Source organism: Dermacentor andersoni, chromosome 5 (assembly GCF_023375885.2).
Source record: "Dermacentor andersoni chromosome 5, qqDerAnde1_hic_scaffold, whole genome shotgun sequence".
NCBI lineage: Eukaryota > Metazoa > Arthropoda > Arachnida > Ixodida > Ixodidae > Dermacentor > Dermacentor andersoni.
The window spans coordinates 132,245,390-132,262,955 of NC_092818.1; the positions used below are offsets into that span (position 1 = coordinate 132,245,390).

The window sequence follows — 17,566 nt, forward strand, 5'->3', positions numbered from 1 at the left end:
AATAAATAAAATGGGGAGCGTATAGCTAGAAGCGAGCGTACAATAAAGCGTGTGGCGGAAACGGAAAAGGAAACGAGCTGCCTCAGCAAAGGAAGCCATGGCGAAGGATTTCTTGCCGACCGAGCGGGCCAGACAGACCGAGAGGCGGTCCGAGAAGTGGTGAGGAGAAAAGGGACGCTTATGAGTGAGAGGTGTCGAAAAATTGCCTCCAGCCATTTTACCCCGGAATGATCTGGCAGCGCTTGCAGGCGCACTTGGCGGAGCCACATCCCGTCGCTCACAGAAGCCGCTTGCACAGAAGGCACCATGTCTCGGTCGACGCGACGTTCAAGTGTCTTTCGTGGTTGCGGAATGCGTGCGTAGAGATGTAAAATTTCCCAAAATGTGGAAGGGGTTGAAGAAAGGCTTTTCCGGAAATTTTGGAAACGCTTAAAAAATATCGTAACTTTACTTACCATATAGAAGTAAGCATAACAGCGAACGACGATGCATGCATGGACATTGTCCTAAAAGTTCTAGCAAGACGTGGATATTCCATAACGAATAACCGACTTTTTTATTGTCTCGGAGATTCAGGGTAGTTTTCGTGAATTCTCGTATCCCGACCACGAAAGCTGTGCCCATTTCAGAGTGAGAATTTAAGCGAGTAGTAATCGGCAGTAGCACCGTTTGTTTTACCTGTTCCATTGCTTATGTTCTGTCTGTATCGCACTTTTGCAAGTTTACTATGCAGCTTTATTTTATCCGGGAGAGGAGGCTTGTGTACTGTTTGCACACTTCCAGAAGTTCTGCTTTTCCGATTGATAGTGTAGTGTGTTTACCACGTGGTCAATTACATAACCCGCAATGGTAACAACCAGGTCCAACATGTGGGTGCCTTTCGAAGTATCGAATGGTTAGAAAGGTGCAGCCATAAGTTTGTAGGTTCTCTACTATGACCCGCTGACAAAATACATTGTAGGGCCTCCTTCGAATCGCATAATATCGCCCACCGATTAGCCAGTTGGCTGTTATAATTAACGGCACCTTGGAGGGCAACAAGCTCCGAACCTGTCGATGTGACGTGAGAAATCTTGTATGTGATGCTTATTGATCGTGGTAGTATAACCGCTGTGCCGTTGGAGCTGGTCTGAGTGGAAGAGCCATCCATATATATGTGGACTCGGTCAAAGTAGAAAGTGTGCAAACAATCCAGAGCTGCTTGCTTCAAGGCCAAGGTAGGCAGGTCAGTGTTTTTTCTTGTTCCTAGAACGGAAAGGCGCACTTGAGCGGATATGGTGAATGTGCCGAGGCTGTGAAGCCCGATGGTAGGGAGGCACGATGAATGCTGACCACGTTAGAGAATGACGCCTTCGTCGCGGGTCCTGTGAACAGCTGGTGTCACAGACTTTCACGATGTGATGTCTCCTACAACTATCGTATTCGAATGGCGGACTCACCGATGCGCACTAAGTGCAAGTGTGAAGAGACCATCAGTGATCTTGTGTGCCACTGTTCTAGCTTCGATAACCAACTTCAGACTCTACAATGTGCCTTGAATAGGCTGGAGGATGGCCATGCACAGAAGCAAAGGTCTAGGGAGCCTGGCCTCACAGATCATTAGCCTAGAAAGCCATTCGAGCGCTTCTTCACTACCTGAAGGCAGCAACACTTGGGTGCACGACTAGACATCCTGCACTTAACTTAGTGCATGTGAAAGTGCGATATAGACTCATGTCTTCTCTCCATCTCGTTCTCTCCCCCATTCCCCTTCCCACATGTAGGGTAGCAACCTGCAATCAGTCTTGTTAACTTCCCTGCCTTTCCCCTCTCTCTCTCTCTCTCTCTCTCTCTCTCTCTCTCTCTCTCTCTCTCGTGTCGTAGGTACGAGAAACAAACCATCATATCATCGCAAAAGTACGCGACGTCGTGTTTCAATGGCTGCCGGGTCATTGCGGTATCCCCGGCAACGACCTCGCCGACGAAGCTGCTAGGAAAGCACACGAAGGAGCAAGCCTCGTTTTTGTACCAGGACTGGCGCAGCCCAACACTTAAGCAAGCTAGCGCACCGGATGACATTGGAGAAGAGGCCCACACCTGAATTGACCCAGCATCGATTGCATTCCCTCGACTTATCTATACAACTGCGGCTGTTACCTGGGCTTCCGCGAAATGAGGAAACAGTGCTGTGTCTCTTACGCTTGGGCGTCGCATTCACCAATGCATATACGAGTTTGATTAGAATCGCTGATAGCACCGAGTGCAATGCCTGCGGTGTCAAGAAAACTATAGAACATCTACTGGACTTCTGTCCATCTTTTTAAAATTAAAGACATGGCCTCTGCACTGCTCTAAATCAGTTAGATAGCAAACCCTTCACCTTGAACAAGATCTTGGGACAGTGGCCTCGCATATCGCAGCTACAAAATGCCACAAAAGCACTGCTGCAATATTTGAAAGTTACCGTCTGTGATCCGGACTGAGTGACCGTCAGTGGATACAGAGCAGAAAACTTTACCACGTTGGCGATATTGACAGTGGACTTGCTCTTCTCCTCTTAATATTTAACTCTCCTTTCCCATTCCCCGAGCGTAGGGTAGACAACCGGGCTCAATCCTGATTAAGCTCCCTGTCTTTCATTTTAATTTTATCTCTTACTCTCTCTGCTACGACCCACTTGAAACCATTTAACGATAGTAAAGCATTATTTCAAAACATAGTTTAATCATTCTGTAAAAATATAGCAGAAGATGTCGAATAATTGAATAAATGAGCGACAAACATTTTTTCTAAATTTCTAGTCAGAACCTCAGCGCCGTCACGTAGGCGTGACGTCATCAATATTTTTTTTAGTATTTGGGTCGTTTTGGCGCCGAATAAGTTCTCAATACTTTCTAGGTTGAACCATTGCTTCATTCAAATGCAGTGTAGTCATTTAATGAAAAACTATTAACTATAGCTCTTATGGAATCCAAGTTGAGAAGGACTAATGGATGGATGCAAAACTTTAATGAAAGAAATTAATAGCGTAACGAAAATTCATTATGTGAGAATATATGACATGTTTCATGATTTTGGATGGCACACTTGTTAAAGAGATGGGGCGGTAATTAAGGGGTGATTCTTTGTTACCTGATTTGAACACCAGAACGGCCTTCCCCACCTTCTAATCGCTGGGTATGATGCCTGTGGAAAGTAATTGTGTGTACAGTAATGAAAGATACAGTGAGGAAGCGTGCCGAGTATGTCTTAACAGCTTGCTGTTGATTTCGTCAGTACCTGCAGAAGACGACCCCTTAATTTTTTCAATCATAGAGGTGATGACGATGATGACATACGTAGCCATGCTGCACTTGGGGCGCATTTCGAACTGATCACAATAAAGCGTAACGTAATTATTTATTTTCTGTGTTCTCGAGCAATTTATGCTCCATAGTTTAATTACTGGGTTGACAACTATCCAATAAAATAAAGAAGACTAAAGATTTCTGTCAGTACTCCTTTAAAGATGCCGCAGTTTCGTCTGAAAGGCGAAGCATTGATTGTGTTAGCAAATTATTAGACAGCTGTATGAATTAAGGATAGTCCGTTTGTCTGTTGTCGTCGTCATCATCATCATCATCATCATGTTCATGTCCACTGCAGAACGAAGGCCTCTCCCTGCGCTCTCCAATTACCCTGTCCTGCGTCAACCGATTCCAACTAGCACCCGAAAATCTCCTAATTTCGTCGCACCACCTAGTCTTCTGCCGTCCTCTACGGCACTTCCCTTCTCTGGTATCCCTTCTGTCACCCTAATGGTCCAACGGTTATCTAGTCTGCGCATTACATGAGCTGCCCTGCTCCATTTTTTTTTCTCTTGATGTCAATTAGAATATCGTCTATACTCGTTGCTCTCTGATCCAAATTGCTTTCTGTCTCTTAAAGATGCCTAGTATTCTTCGTTCCATCGCTCTTTGTGCGGTCCTTAACTTCTCCTCAAGCTTCTTTGTCAGCCTCCAAGTCTCTGCGCCATATTTCAGCGCCGGTAAAATGCACTCATCGTATACTTTCCCTTTCAAGGATAACGGTAAGCTCCCAGTCAGCAGCTCACGATGTCTGCGGTATGCGATACAACCCATTTTGATTCTTCTGTGAATTTCCTTCTCATGGGCACGGTTCCTTGTGATTAGTTGACCTAGGTAAACGTACTCCTCCACAGACTCTATAGGCTGACTTGCAATCTTGAGCCCTTGTTCTGTTGCCAGGTTACTTATCATTATCTTTGTCTTCTGCATATTAATCTTCAACCCCACTCTTACACTCTCCCTGTTAAGCTCCTCAATCATTTGTTGTAACTCGTCTGCATTGTTGCTGAATAGAACAATGTCGTCGGCAAACCGAAGGTTGTTGAGGTATTTGCCATCGATCTTTACTCCTAAGCCTTCCCAGTTTAATAGCTTGAATATTTTTCTAAGCGTGCAGTGAATAGCATTGGAGAAATTGTGTCTCCTTGTCTGACCCCTTTCTTTATAGGTGTCTTCCTAATTTTCTTGTGTAGAATTAAGGTGGCTGTGGAGTCTCTGTAGATATTTTCCACGGTATTTACGTAAGCGGTCTTTACTCATTGATTACGCAATGGCTCTATGACTGCTGGCATCCCTACTGAATCAAATGCTTTTTCGTAATCTATGAAAGCCATATAGAGAGGCTTATTGTACTCTGCGTATTTCTCGATAAACTGGTTAATGACATTGATGTGATCCATTCTAGAGTATCCTTTCTTGGAGCCAGCCTGCTCCCTTGGTTGAGTAAAGTCCAGTGTTGTCCTTATTCATTGGATATTATTTTGGTTAAATATTTTATATAATACTGGGAGTAAGCTAATGTCCTATAATTTTATATTTCTTTAACGTCGCCCTTTTTGTGGATTAGTACAATGTTTGCATTCTTCCAATTTTCTGGGACCCTTGCAGTCGATAGACACTTCATATAGAGAGCCGCCTGTTTTCTTAGCATTATGTCTCTTCTATCTTTGATTAAATCGACTGTTATTCCATGCTCTCCTGCCGCTTTTCCCCGTTTCATGCCTTGCAAGGCCTTTCTGACCTCATCTCTAGTTATAGGAGGAGTTTCTGTATACTGTTCATTATTGTTTCGAATAGAGTGCTGCTGAGTCCTCTGGGTACTGTAAAGGTCAGTATAGAATTCTTCCGCTGCTTTAATTATACCTTCGAGATTGCTGATGATATTACCCTGCTTATCTTTCAGTGCATATATGTTGGTTTGTCCTATGTCAAGTTTCCTTCTCACTGATTTCAGGCTGCGTCCATCTTTTAACGGCTTCTTTAGTCTTTCTCACGTTATAATTTCTAATATCCCTTGTTTTCGCTTTGTTTATCTTATCTCTCGAATTGGACACTTTCATTCTTTGTCGTTTCTTTATTAGGTCCTTTGTTACTTGGGAGAGCTTGCCTACTGGTTGCCTTGGTGCCTTGCCTCCCACTTCAATTGCTACCTCTGAAGCCAGCGTCGTTACAGTTTCATTCATTACCTCTATGTCATCATCATCATCTCTCTGTTCTAAGGCTGCATATTGGTTTGCAAGTACGAGCCTAAATTTGTTGTCTGCTTTTACCCTTACTGCCTCTAAGTTAACCTGTTTCTTCCTCACCAATTTTACTCTTTCTCTGTTTAAATTGAGGTGAAGCCTGGCCCTCAATAACCTATGATCACTACACTTTACCCTACCTATTACTTCTACATGCTGCACTATGCTGGGATCGGCAGAAAGTATGAAATCAATTTCATTTCTTGTTTTACCATTAGGGCTTTTCCAGGTCCATTTGCTGTTGCTACGTTTCCTGAAGAAAGCGTTCATTATTCTCAGCTTATTCCTTTCTGCGAATTCTGCCAGCATCTCACCTCTAGCGTTTCTAGAATCGACACCGTAGTTGCCAACTGCCTGTTCACCCGCCTTCTTTCCCCCCATTTTCGCAGTGAAGTCTCCCATTGCTACTGTATACTACGTTTGCAAGTTTCTCATCGCTAATTCAACATCTTCATAAAACTGATCTACTTCCTCATCGTCGTGACTGGACGTTGGAGCGTAGGTTTGTACTACCTTTAATCTATACCTCTTATTGAGTTTGATTGCGACTACTGCTATCCTCTAGTTGATGCTGTAGAATTCGTCAATGTTGCCCGCTATGTCTTTATGGATTAGGAATCCTACCCCGTATTGCTTCTTATCCGGGAAACCTCTATAGCAGAGGACATGGTCGTTATTCAGCGATGTGTAAGCCTCACCAGTTCTTCTAATCTTGCTAAGGCCGATAATATCCCAAACAATGTCTGATAGTTCTTCCAAGAGTCCTGCTAAGCTAGTCTAACTCGAGAGGGTTCGGGTGTTAAACATTGTCAGTTTCCCTTGGCGGCCTGTCCGGGCCCAGGTATTCTTAGTACCCTCTGCTGCGTTGCAAGTCTGACCGCCGCCTTGGTCAGGTGCTCCGCAGCCGCTGGGGACTGAGGGCCATTGGTTCATTGAGGTGACCATTTCATTAGTGAGGTTGTGGCCGAATACTGCACCAGGGAGGCCAATTCCTGTTCTGGTGAGGGAGTGTCTTTGTTGAAGCTTAGTGGGCCTTCCTAGTTTGGTTATACCTGGATCAAAATAGCCCCAATCGCTCTCGGCATCTTTCGCCGGTGTCAAGCGCCACTCCAAGCCTGCAGATGTAGTGCACTGGAAAATGTTATACGCAGATACACCGTCGTTAAAAAAATTGTAAACGTTCTTTTACTAACTAAATCTACAAGCATGGCGTCGCGCGTGCAGGCAAACATGAACGCATCTCACTGCAAAGCCGCGGACAGTCGCTGTCAAAACGATGGCGTGAAGAATAGCGGCAGCGGTAGCGAGCGAATCGCCCTTCGTGTTGCCTCTCGCTTCAACGCGAGCTATGCGGTAAGAACACAGCGCACATGAAGCCACCAGTCCTCAGAGTCTCTAGACTCTATGCCCATTGCAGATCGCTTTTAAGATAAGGCCCGTGCGGCAGCGCTTATCCACGCCATACGCAGCCACCGCCGAAGTAGGACGCCGCCAGCTGCCTTGCACCCGATGGAAGACGGTGGGCTTCCTCCCTGTATTGTTCCCTTGCGCGAGCGAGATCGAGCCACCATGCTTCAAGGCTCACCCTCGCACGCTTTCATCCCACTCACAGCATACAGTGCGCGGCCGCGATGTTATCGCACTTGGACTTTAACGGAACATCACCGCGACGCAGACGAAGATGACTGAAATTTGCCTAGAATATGAACATGATTGCTATCAGAATAAAATGACGAATTCCGTGGCACGTTCCGATCCAGGCGTCCATGGACAGACTAGGCAAGCCATCCGAGAAGCTTTTCAAGCGTTTTTTATTCAACTATATGGACACTCCAGACGCATTTCTGCCATCGCTGTCACCGTGGTGTTCTGTGTAAAGACCAAGGGCGATAACACCGTCGCCGCGTGCCATGTGCAGTGTGTGCGAGTGAATGCATGCAAGGGTGAGCCGACGATGGCGGCTCAATCTCGCTCGAGAAAGGAAGGAAAGCGGGGAGGAAGCGCGCGGTCTTCTGTCGCGCGCAGGGCACCGAGGGCCGTTCTACTCCGGTGGCTGCTGCTGCGTATATATGCCGCGGCCGCGTGGCCCTACCTTGAAAGTGATCTACGATGATCGTACATAGTCGAGGTGCGCCGAGTGTTCATAGCTTCGTGTGTGCTGTGTTTTGGCCGCTTAGTTCGCGTTGAAGCGAGAAGCAGCAAGAAGGTCAATCCGCGTACTGGTGCTGCCGGTCTTCCTCGCTCCAGCGTTGTGACAGCGACTGTCAGCGGCCATAAAGTGAGATATGTTCATGTTTGCCTGCGTGCGTGACACCATGCTTCTTAGTTTAGTTAGAAGGTGAATGTTTATAAGTTTTTGCGGCCAATAAAACTACTTTCCTTACTTCGTATAGCTCTTTACTAATTCGGTATCGTAATCGCTTCGCCTATAGGGCGAAACTGCGACCTTTTTGGGGGGTTATTTTGAATGAGCGCGTTACCAGGTCTGTCCTGCCTGTCGTTTTTTCTTCGTAAAAACTCAGATTCTGAGGCGAGCGATAAGTGAGATGAATGGAGGTATGAAAAAACAGACGAGGGGCATGCTAGCACACGACCATCATAGAATATGTTACAGAAACCGGATGAAATAATTGGTTGCTTGAATGTTTATACTGTCACATTTACACTCATCTAGAGGCCCTATAACATAAAACTGTTCCAATCGGTTTTTATTGCAAGCTTCTGACGTCAAATTTACGTTCCCGCCGACGCAAGCATGGGCGCTACTTCACATCCTGCTTGCAGAGTAAAAGAAAAAGGAAAGAAAAACAGTGAATACGTGTTGGAACTTTGGATGCAAAGGCCGCATTTTAGCTTCCTTTCCCCGCGCATGGCACTGCACCAATTTTTTCATTAGTGTAACGCACATCCAATAGTCACGTTTGTGTGCACCGTTCTAGTAAATGCAACTGTGTCGTCGTTTCGGTTACATGGAGTTAGAGTTAACTGGCTCTACGCACTCTCTATAGACGAAGAAAGATTTTCGAGCTCTGGAATGAATTACATAAATATATGAATGACAAACGCGGGGACATGTACGTTGTTTTGTCAGCAATTGTAGTGCACGAGGGAATATGATGCGCACTTTGGAAGAACATGCTTGGTGACATCAGATTCCCTACGATATATTCTCGTGGCCAACTGTCATGTCAAGACTGCCACTCTGCGAAACATTTAACAGTTCACGTAAGCATGCAGTGAAGTCGTCTAAGAATACTCCGCAAGGTGGCGATACCACGAAGTTTACGATGCGTGGGTAATTGCAGGGGTGCTAATTTAAACTGCAACGTACACATGATGTGGGGAAACCCCCAACGCGCATGCGAAAGGGATTGTTTGTAGCTAGGGATATATATTTGTTCGCGCCATGCGCGAACACAGACGCCCAACGTGCGCACTTGCAGTGTTGCCTCGCCAGTGCAGTGAAGCTTTCGGAGCTCGGTCTCTCGAAGAAGGGGTTATTCGAACGATTAGGCTAGAGAAACCGATAACCAGTCTGATGAGTGCTCGGAGCATTCATAAGGCGAAATGTGTGTCTTTTGTGTGTGTATGTGCGTGTGTGTGTTTGTGTTTGTGAAGCAAGAGGTTTCCGCTACAGCTACATGACAGTTGGACTGCTTATCTACATCTCGCACTGCGTCATTCCGTGCCTACGGATCTATGTGGTTACTGAAGAGCAATAGACACGGAAAAAAAAAAAGAAACTGTTAATTCGTTACGCTTCATAAAAATGGGTCTTGGGATAGTGTGACCAACTACAGGACCATATCTTTAAACAGTGTATGTTGCAAAGTCTTTGAACGCGTAGTTTACACAAGCATATTTCAAGACCTGGAAAATAATCTTCTTCCAGGGAAGCTGTTAAGGGCTACCTCCCCCAGGATCGTATACGTGTGTCGACACAAAACTTGAGCCATCTCGTCCGGCGTCGGCGTCAGACGCCACCTGTGTTTTCGTCTCTAGTTTCTCGCGAGTGCTTAGTAGCTCTCTATCTAATGTAGGTATCCAGAAAAATATCATACTGAAATTGGCCGCTAAGAAGACTCTATCATTACGCCGAGTTTCATTTACTTGTCATAATTAGTTCTGCTGTCAATACATGGTCGCCTACGGAGGGAGTATGGTTACAGAAAACGGCTCTAACTCTTGCTTTATCGAAACTATCCCGAATCAAATTATGTGACAATTAGCCGCCAAAATGACTAACATTACGCCTAGCGTCATATATTTTTCGTAATTACGTAGTCCACAGTAAAGTTATAAATATTGTGGGATTCCCGTCTGCCATGCGGCGGTACTTGCACACGTGACTACTTCATAAAATAGGAATCATCACTCCACTGTCAAAAGATGTATTCTTTGTCTGTGTCCTTCAATAATAATAATAATAATAATAATAATAATAATAATAATAATAATAATAATAATAATAATAATAATACCCATATATACATAGACACGTTGATTGAGGTAAAACACACCACAGTTTCGATGCTCGTCCTTCACAGAGTGGAAGGGCTGATTATTTTTGTTGTTGTTGTTGTTGTTGTTGTTGTTGTTGTTGAATATTGATACATGAATATTGCGTGTTTTTGTGGGCGATGCACGCGGGCTGCCCGACGAAGATAACGAACGTTCTCTGGCTCTCGAGCTGTCGGCTGAACTGGCCAGCGCTGCAGCTACGCCTTGTAAATATACTTTGTAAATAGTCTCCAGTCTCAATCCTTCGTTCCCGTAACATGTTGGTGGAGGGTACCGTTCCCCGTCCTCGCCACGGAGCTCACTGGGTCACCATGAGCAGGTTAGCCAAAACAACCACTGGGACCCTACCATTTTGCTAGCGAATGTCCTATTCTACTCGGACAGAACTCCTCGTGTCTGATTCCGGACACACGAGGACGAAATCTCCAGCTGGCATGTTTTCAAGGAGCAGCTCACCGACCTCTTTGGAAGTCCCACCGGTCGTCAGCTCGCTGCCAGAAAATAGCTTGCTAGCAGAGTTCAGTCTTCTACTGAATCGCGTCTCGCACATACAGGACGTGCTCGCTCTTTGCCGCAGAGTCGACGACAAACACGGATTTTGATCAGCGTTTCCATGTGTGAGGCAATTATTAGAGTTCTCGCACAATATACTTTGCTCACTTGATAAGGGTTTGGCACCAACTGCATTCTTGTTGATTTCCAGAAGGCGTTAGATAAATTATCTCATCCTAATTTTCTACGCGAGGTGTCTTTCCTTGGTTTGCCCACTTACATTCTTTCGTGGCTCCATATTTATTTAACAAGTCGTTCTCAAAAAGTAGTCGTTAATGGTGATCAATCCACTCACGTTGCAATATCTGCAGGCGTGCCACAGGGATAGGTTTTGGGTCCAGTTCTATGTTTACTTTACATTAATGGCATTTGTGAAAGCATAACCTCGTAAATTAGGCTTTACTAAAGCGACTGCACACTGTATCGAACAGTTAAGGACGAATCGGGCAGTGGAGTGCTGCAAACAGATTTATATCTTATACATTCCTGGGGTGAAAAGCGGCGAATGTCGGTAAATGCGAGAAAATGTAAGCATGTTTGCTTTTCGCGCTAACGCAAATCAATAGGCTCCGCCTACTATCTAGATAATGAGACTACTTCAGAAGTAAACGAGGCGAAATATTTACGGTTAGCTCTCTCTTGAGACTTAACATGGACTGCTTACTAGACGCTATAACCCTAAGAGGCACTCGTGCACTGAATTTTATCGAAAGAAATTTCATCATAAGTAAATGATTTTGTTTACAAAACTAATTTTCGACTGATACTTTAATATACAAACATAGTTTGAATTCCACATATGCAATCATTGTTAAAAAGCCTTGAAGCAATTCAGAACCGTGTCGCCCCGATTTGCGACTAAACAACACAGGCTTAGGAACAGCGTGACTGAAATAATGAACTAGCTAAACTGGCCTGACTTGTCTGCACGAGGACGCGCTTTTCTTCGAATTATTATTATTATAATTATTTTATTTTTGCGGGACATACTTTTAAGCCGCAGTGAGGTTCACAAATGTGATTATCTTCACCCTCTGACATGTTTGACTACGCCGTGAGCACACTCTACGGATAAAGGCAGCAGCTGCACGAGCGTCCCTTTCTCAAAATTCGTTGTGTTCCACGTACGATAGATCAAATTGAATGAACTCCCCGTCGATATCGTACAAACTACAGGGGATTGAAGATTCTTTTGAGTGCACTGAACTGCCTACAGTTAGTGTCATAGGGAATTATTTGTTTACCTCTATTTTTACTGCTTTTTGTGTCTCCTGCTCAGCTACATTCAACAAATTTTCTGTATCTCTTTTTCTGTTGTTATTCGAACATTATACGCATTTATGTTTCTCACAGTGATCTGTGATATTCAGACTATACGCGTTATGTTCCATGATGAATGTATTTAGATTTGTACCACTTTATTACAGTGCACTCTCACACTTCGTGTAAGCCGAATGTTGTTTTTGCGACACTCATACTGCAATGCACTCGGGCAGAATCTAGGTAACGAATAAATAAAAAATAACAGGAAAATGAAAAATTTGCTTCATACTCCCTCAGTAATAAGAGATCGTAATATAGGGCGTGGTTACACGATTAGCTCATTTTTTGGTAGGCTTGCACTTGTGTTCCTTGTTCAAGCAATTCTTCGGCGAAAGCTTAGCTCTGGATGCGCTCCGGAATAGCACAAATGACGGCGCAGACGCTCGTTGCTTGAGCGCCAGTCTCAGAGGCCACATTCTTGTGCATGGGTTGGCTTCTCCTACTGTTCCCCAGGTAGCGCAGCAGTAAACCGGCGGGCGCGCTGTCCCGCGCTGCCTGTGCACTGCGGTGAAACGTATCGCGGACTACCACTGCATCGTTCTGACGTATTTCTGCACGTTTATAATGAAACACGCACTGACATTTCGTTTCACTGACACGCTACCGCGTCGTTCGCATATTTGAGGAATAAAGACGGGCATAATTCGCTCGCATAGCACGAGACACCCTGCCGATGTTTTATGATGCCTCTCGGAGGATTCAAAGTTTGTCGCACTCGTCAAACCTCTTTCTATGGGCAAGGAAGCCGTAACTGTTACATTTGCGCTAACCAAGCTGAGAAATTATCACGTTGCCGTTAATCCAGTACAGTTTACGCGTAGCGTCTAGGCGGGATTCAAAGCGAAAAAAGAACAACAAAGAACGCACTCTTTCTCAGAGCGCGCGCGGAAGTGACGCGGCTCCGGGCCCCCGGCGGGACGCCGCTGCGGCCGGTTCCCGGCCGGCAACGCAGTGGCAGAGCGGCACGCGCAGGAACATACGAAAACGGAGGCGCATCGTGCCGGACCGTGCGAGCAGCGCTCTGTTTGCAGTGTGTGGGCTGGCTTGCGGATCGCTCTCCCGTGTGCTCCATCCTCCTGCCTTGTTCGCGCGCGTGATCGTGCGTGTGTGCTTGGTGTGTGCGTATACTACTTGTGTGCGCTCCGTGTGTATGCTCGCCACTGCCGGGGAATAACGCCGACGGGCCCACGCCAGACTCCCATTACTGCCCCCCCATACAGCACCACTGCGGCACTATGGATTTACTTCACACCGTCCTGGTGGCCTTTCTGCTCGTCGTAACAGGTCAGTCAGACGAAGAGTAACTTTCATTCGAGCCGGAACGGTCGAAACGCGTGTGTCGGGGCACTACGAAATTGAAGGCGGTTATTCAAAGGCGCCGGAATGAGGCGGTGCCGGCCGGGCCACTCGAAGCGGCGGCTCACCGGTTCTTCGCCGAGGAGGCTAGGCAGTCCTTCTCCTGTCGGGACGGTAACCTGTAGAGTGGTCCGGGAAGAGCGCTGGGTTTATACGCGTCGAACTTCAAGTTGCGGGTGGCGCGGCGCTTCGGAAATCTGCGCGCTTGTCAAACTGCACTAGAAGAAGGACATAGTGCTGTTGTTCGCCCGTACGAGGGGCGTGTCTTGTTTCAAATGCGAGAAGCCAGTGCGACCTGCTGCGAGTACCTCACAACGTATCACAATTTATAAAGCTGCATAACTCCTGTAGACATTACCAACATTTTCGAAGCGTACGAGTTGACAGCATTTTACTACACAAAACTTCTCTCCAAACACTTGTGTCTGAGCGGCAGGTTCTACTTGTAACTCGTCAGAGATTGTCTCCGCACAAATAGTTACCAGATACAAGATTAGCCACCAACGCTTCCCGCTGAAAGAAATTGAACAATATATTATGACTGAAAGGAGACATCTGCTCTGCTACCACGCTGATATACCATCCGAATTTTATTCTGTGCTATTGGATTTATTTGTTTTTTTTTTAATATATACCAGCAGCCCTTTGGCGCTTTTTAAGCCAGGAGTGGTACAGCTCATGAACAAGTACAAAAATTAACACAAGTTAATTTTTGCATGTTGGATGCTGTTTCATGCATCCAACTTGGGTTTTAATACCGCGCACCATACCTGTTCACACAACACAATAAGCCTAGCATGTTCGCTTCGTCACTGCGCTCAATGTCAACGGTCCGCGCTCAAGTGTGCTTCATTTTTTGACCACATTCCCTTGTTTATGAAGCGTCGGATTTTGGCATATGTTTCGTCAATGGAAGTTTTAACTTCTCTCGAAATAGTGTTCTGTAACCGGAAATTAAATTAATAAATCATGTTTGTGTCAGCCAGCTCGGAATTAAGGTTTGGGTTACAGCTTCGTGGTTCTGACTCTGAATCAATTTGCAGCCATGCATTTTGATAAATTGAACTCGCATATGGATCAAGTCAAAATGGGCTCTCATTTATAACAGACGTATTATTTGTGAAGTAAGGTGATCTTCTCACACGCGTTGCAATTCCTAATATACGCCAGAATCCAACCGGAATGGCGAGAAGCGGCAGGAGGCAAGGAAGGGGGCGGAATCTGGGCACTCCTAGTTGGCGGTTTCGCCGCAGAATGAAGGCGAAAATTGAATGCTGATCCGCTTTCATTGCTTGCCGGTTTTGCAGTCATCGTTGCCATTAGGTCGTGCATTTGTTTATTTGCACATGGTTCCCACTGTGTACCCAATGTGAAGTTTTTACCAAGTTAAGCTCGGGCTTGCATCGGGGGCTATACGTCCAATGACTGCTACTACGGGCTTCCGTCGTGGCAGTGATGTAGCTCGCCGTGTGACTCGTGGAAGCACGAGTCAGTGGTACCAATTAAGCATTCGATCACTTATCTACTCGCTCGTACCGAGAAGCGCGGCGAAATGCCGCGGGTGAAATAATTCACTGGATCCGCACCCAAACTGGGATGGTGAGCACTGATCTTCAGCGGTCAATCATTGAGTATGGCGTTCTTCTGCGGAGCAAGAGGTCGCGGGTTTGATTCCCAGAAGCGGCGGCAGCATTCCACGTGGGAGCAGAATGGAAAAAAAAAGAAAGAAAACGCGCTCGTGTGCTGTCTTTTGGATGCTCGGTAAAGAATCCCAGGTGGTCTACATTGACCCGGAGTCCCATACTCACTGCGGAATTTCCGAAAATTGAACCACGCAATCCAATCTGTTTAACATTAACCGTTGAAGCTTCAGCTATACCTTTTCACTGCGAAGCTAGCCACCGATGGCTCCCTGAAGCTATCGCGGTCTCTTGCCAGAGCGGCGCACTTTTGAAAACTCACCATAATCTGAGCAACCGGTCCGCAGGCAAAATGTCGCTGCGTCGAAACGTGGAGTTCTCTAGCTCACCGCCAGGTCCTCATTTGACTCTTAAAGGCCATATTACAAAGCATAACATTAAAAATAAAAAGGCGGGGGTAGGGTTCGCGAGTATAGTCGTATTTATCGTGAAATGCGTTCATCATATAGCAAATACTGCGCCTTCTGGACGTGCTATTGCATCAGACTACGCACACGATAAAAAAAACTAACCGAACTTCATGCCTTACTGTCGAAGATGGCGTGAATGTGGACCGACGTTGACATCTCTTTCCGGCAAATTTCGCGTGAGTTGCATGGCAGGGTTCAGTGCTCCCGCGGGATCCTTACAGAATCGTCTTACGGAGGAGTACGGGCCTGTTCGAGATAGTGAAAACGTTTCACTGGAATAGTTTTCACTGACCCCGTTTCGAATTAAAAGCAGATGCCCGGCACGCCTGGTGATCGTGCAGCCCCCTTGAGCAGTTCACCAGATGCTCTCTTGCTGCGCCGTTTGCCTTTGCTTTCCCTGCGTAGCCAACAAAGAGTCATCAGACAAACATAAGCCACAAGTAGACAAACTCAGGTGCAATGACCTTTCTGGAAGCCTCGGTACAGTCTTGCGTTTTGCCTCTGCGGTTTGTTCAGCTGGGGTCTTCGGTGTGCCATGCTAAAAGGGAAGAACGGCGTCAACAAAGCAATCGAAGTGCTTCGCGGTGCACACAGCGGCCACCTTAACCGATCGCTTCTGCCGTCGACTCCTAACAAGGAGGTGAGAGTTAAGGGGGTTGGGGGAGGCCATGCGTGACTGACAAGTCGGCAGCCAGTTTTCTTATCTACTTGTCCGCACGTTTACTTCGGTCACGTGTCTCACGCTAAGAGCTCGCGGAGCATGGCAAGCATTATTTGCAACGAAGGATTTGGAGAGCCCTTCAACTCGGCTGTTGGTGCACAAGATTTATGCTAAATGTACTCGTCTCCAGACGAGCTTCTGCGCTGCTTTTTCACAAGGCAAAGGGAACGCTGTCAGGTTTTCATGCTCGTCAATGATTTCGCGTCCCCACCGGTTGTCGTGGCCGCTCAAAATAGGGAAGCGCGGAGAAAGAAGTCTTAGCATGAAGAGGAACAGAGGTCTTTCTCTTTTTTTTTTTAGCTCAGGTAATGCTTTAGAGACGGCGACACGTTTTGAGATTGCCACTGCGAAAAAAGAAAAATACGATCGAAGGCAATTCTAGCTACTTGACAGCTACATTGCTTTTTCTTAGATTGTTTAGCGCTCCCGGTGGAAACTGTGAACGAGTTTTTGAACATAACGAAGCCTTGCAGGCAACCCGACTTACGAAATTTTGCAAATCGCACTTCGTGTTTAGTCAAAGCATTACGGAAAGAGTAAAACAAGAAAAAATAGCCTTGTGCCATCAGAATCAACCAGGAAAGGGTCGTAAAAGAATGTTCAATAATGCTTTCCGATACTGAAAGAAGTGGTTTTTCATCGTAGCATGACACTTTTGGTCAAGTGTAAATGAATTCATGTCGCTTCCATTAAAAACATTCTTGCCTTCCCTGTGGACATTTAGTAAGCCCCCGCCCCTACACCAACCTTTTTTTGTCGTGTGCTGCCACCATTTTAAAGGAATGAAAATGCGAAGTCTGCATGCTCCTATGGAAAACTGCTTTCGTGTCTTCACACGCGCTCTTACAAGTTGAACGAGACGTCCCAGAGATTTGCACCCATGCTTATTGATTCACCCTTTTTCACGATCCTCTCATTTCCCCCTTTCACTTGGAAAGGCCGCTGGCGCCTGGCACCAGCGCGCAGGCTGGCGGAGTGCGGTGCGAGAAATGGGAAAGGAGAAGCAGGGGTGCAACTCATGAATGGGGGACAGTGCTTTTCACCTCGCTTGAAGAACAGATGGCAGGTGCTACGTCAGCGTCAAATTTCTTGGTTAGTTAAAGGATTTAAAAAATGTTACCTTGAAAATCTGGGAGTTTACCATCTAGACGCCATTTCTGCGCATTCCTCTTCGCACGGTTGCGTTTGAACTAGGATATAGTGACACGAGTGCTTGTTTATCTTTTACCGGTGACTGCTTTTCACGGGCTAACAAAGGCTAAACGTCATCGCTCGGCGCAAGACGCGGCTACATGTATGAGAACATTCTCGATTCGTATAGCCGTTCTACGTATATGTTGTCTGTGTTCTCGCCGAACATATTGTGATCAGATTGTATGTGCGAGGGTAATAGTGTTGTACATTCTAGAGAATG

At 46.1% G+C, this 17,566-nt stretch overlaps 1 protein-coding gene across 1 annotated transcript in view; it reads left to right on the top strand.

The window, feature by feature from the left end:
- The first annotated feature begins 12,926 nt into the window (after positions 1-12,926).
- Positions 12,927-17,566, top strand: part of LOC126531185 (neural cell adhesion molecule 1-like) — a 453,103-nt gene continuing 448,463 nt past the window's right edge. The window contains exon 1 of the mRNA XM_050178611.3: positions 12,927-13,249. Coding sequence (XP_050034568.1) covers positions 13,201-13,249 — 49 coding nt within the window. The 5' untranslated portion in view covers positions 12,927-13,200. The remainder of the gene's footprint in view (positions 13,250-17,566) is intronic.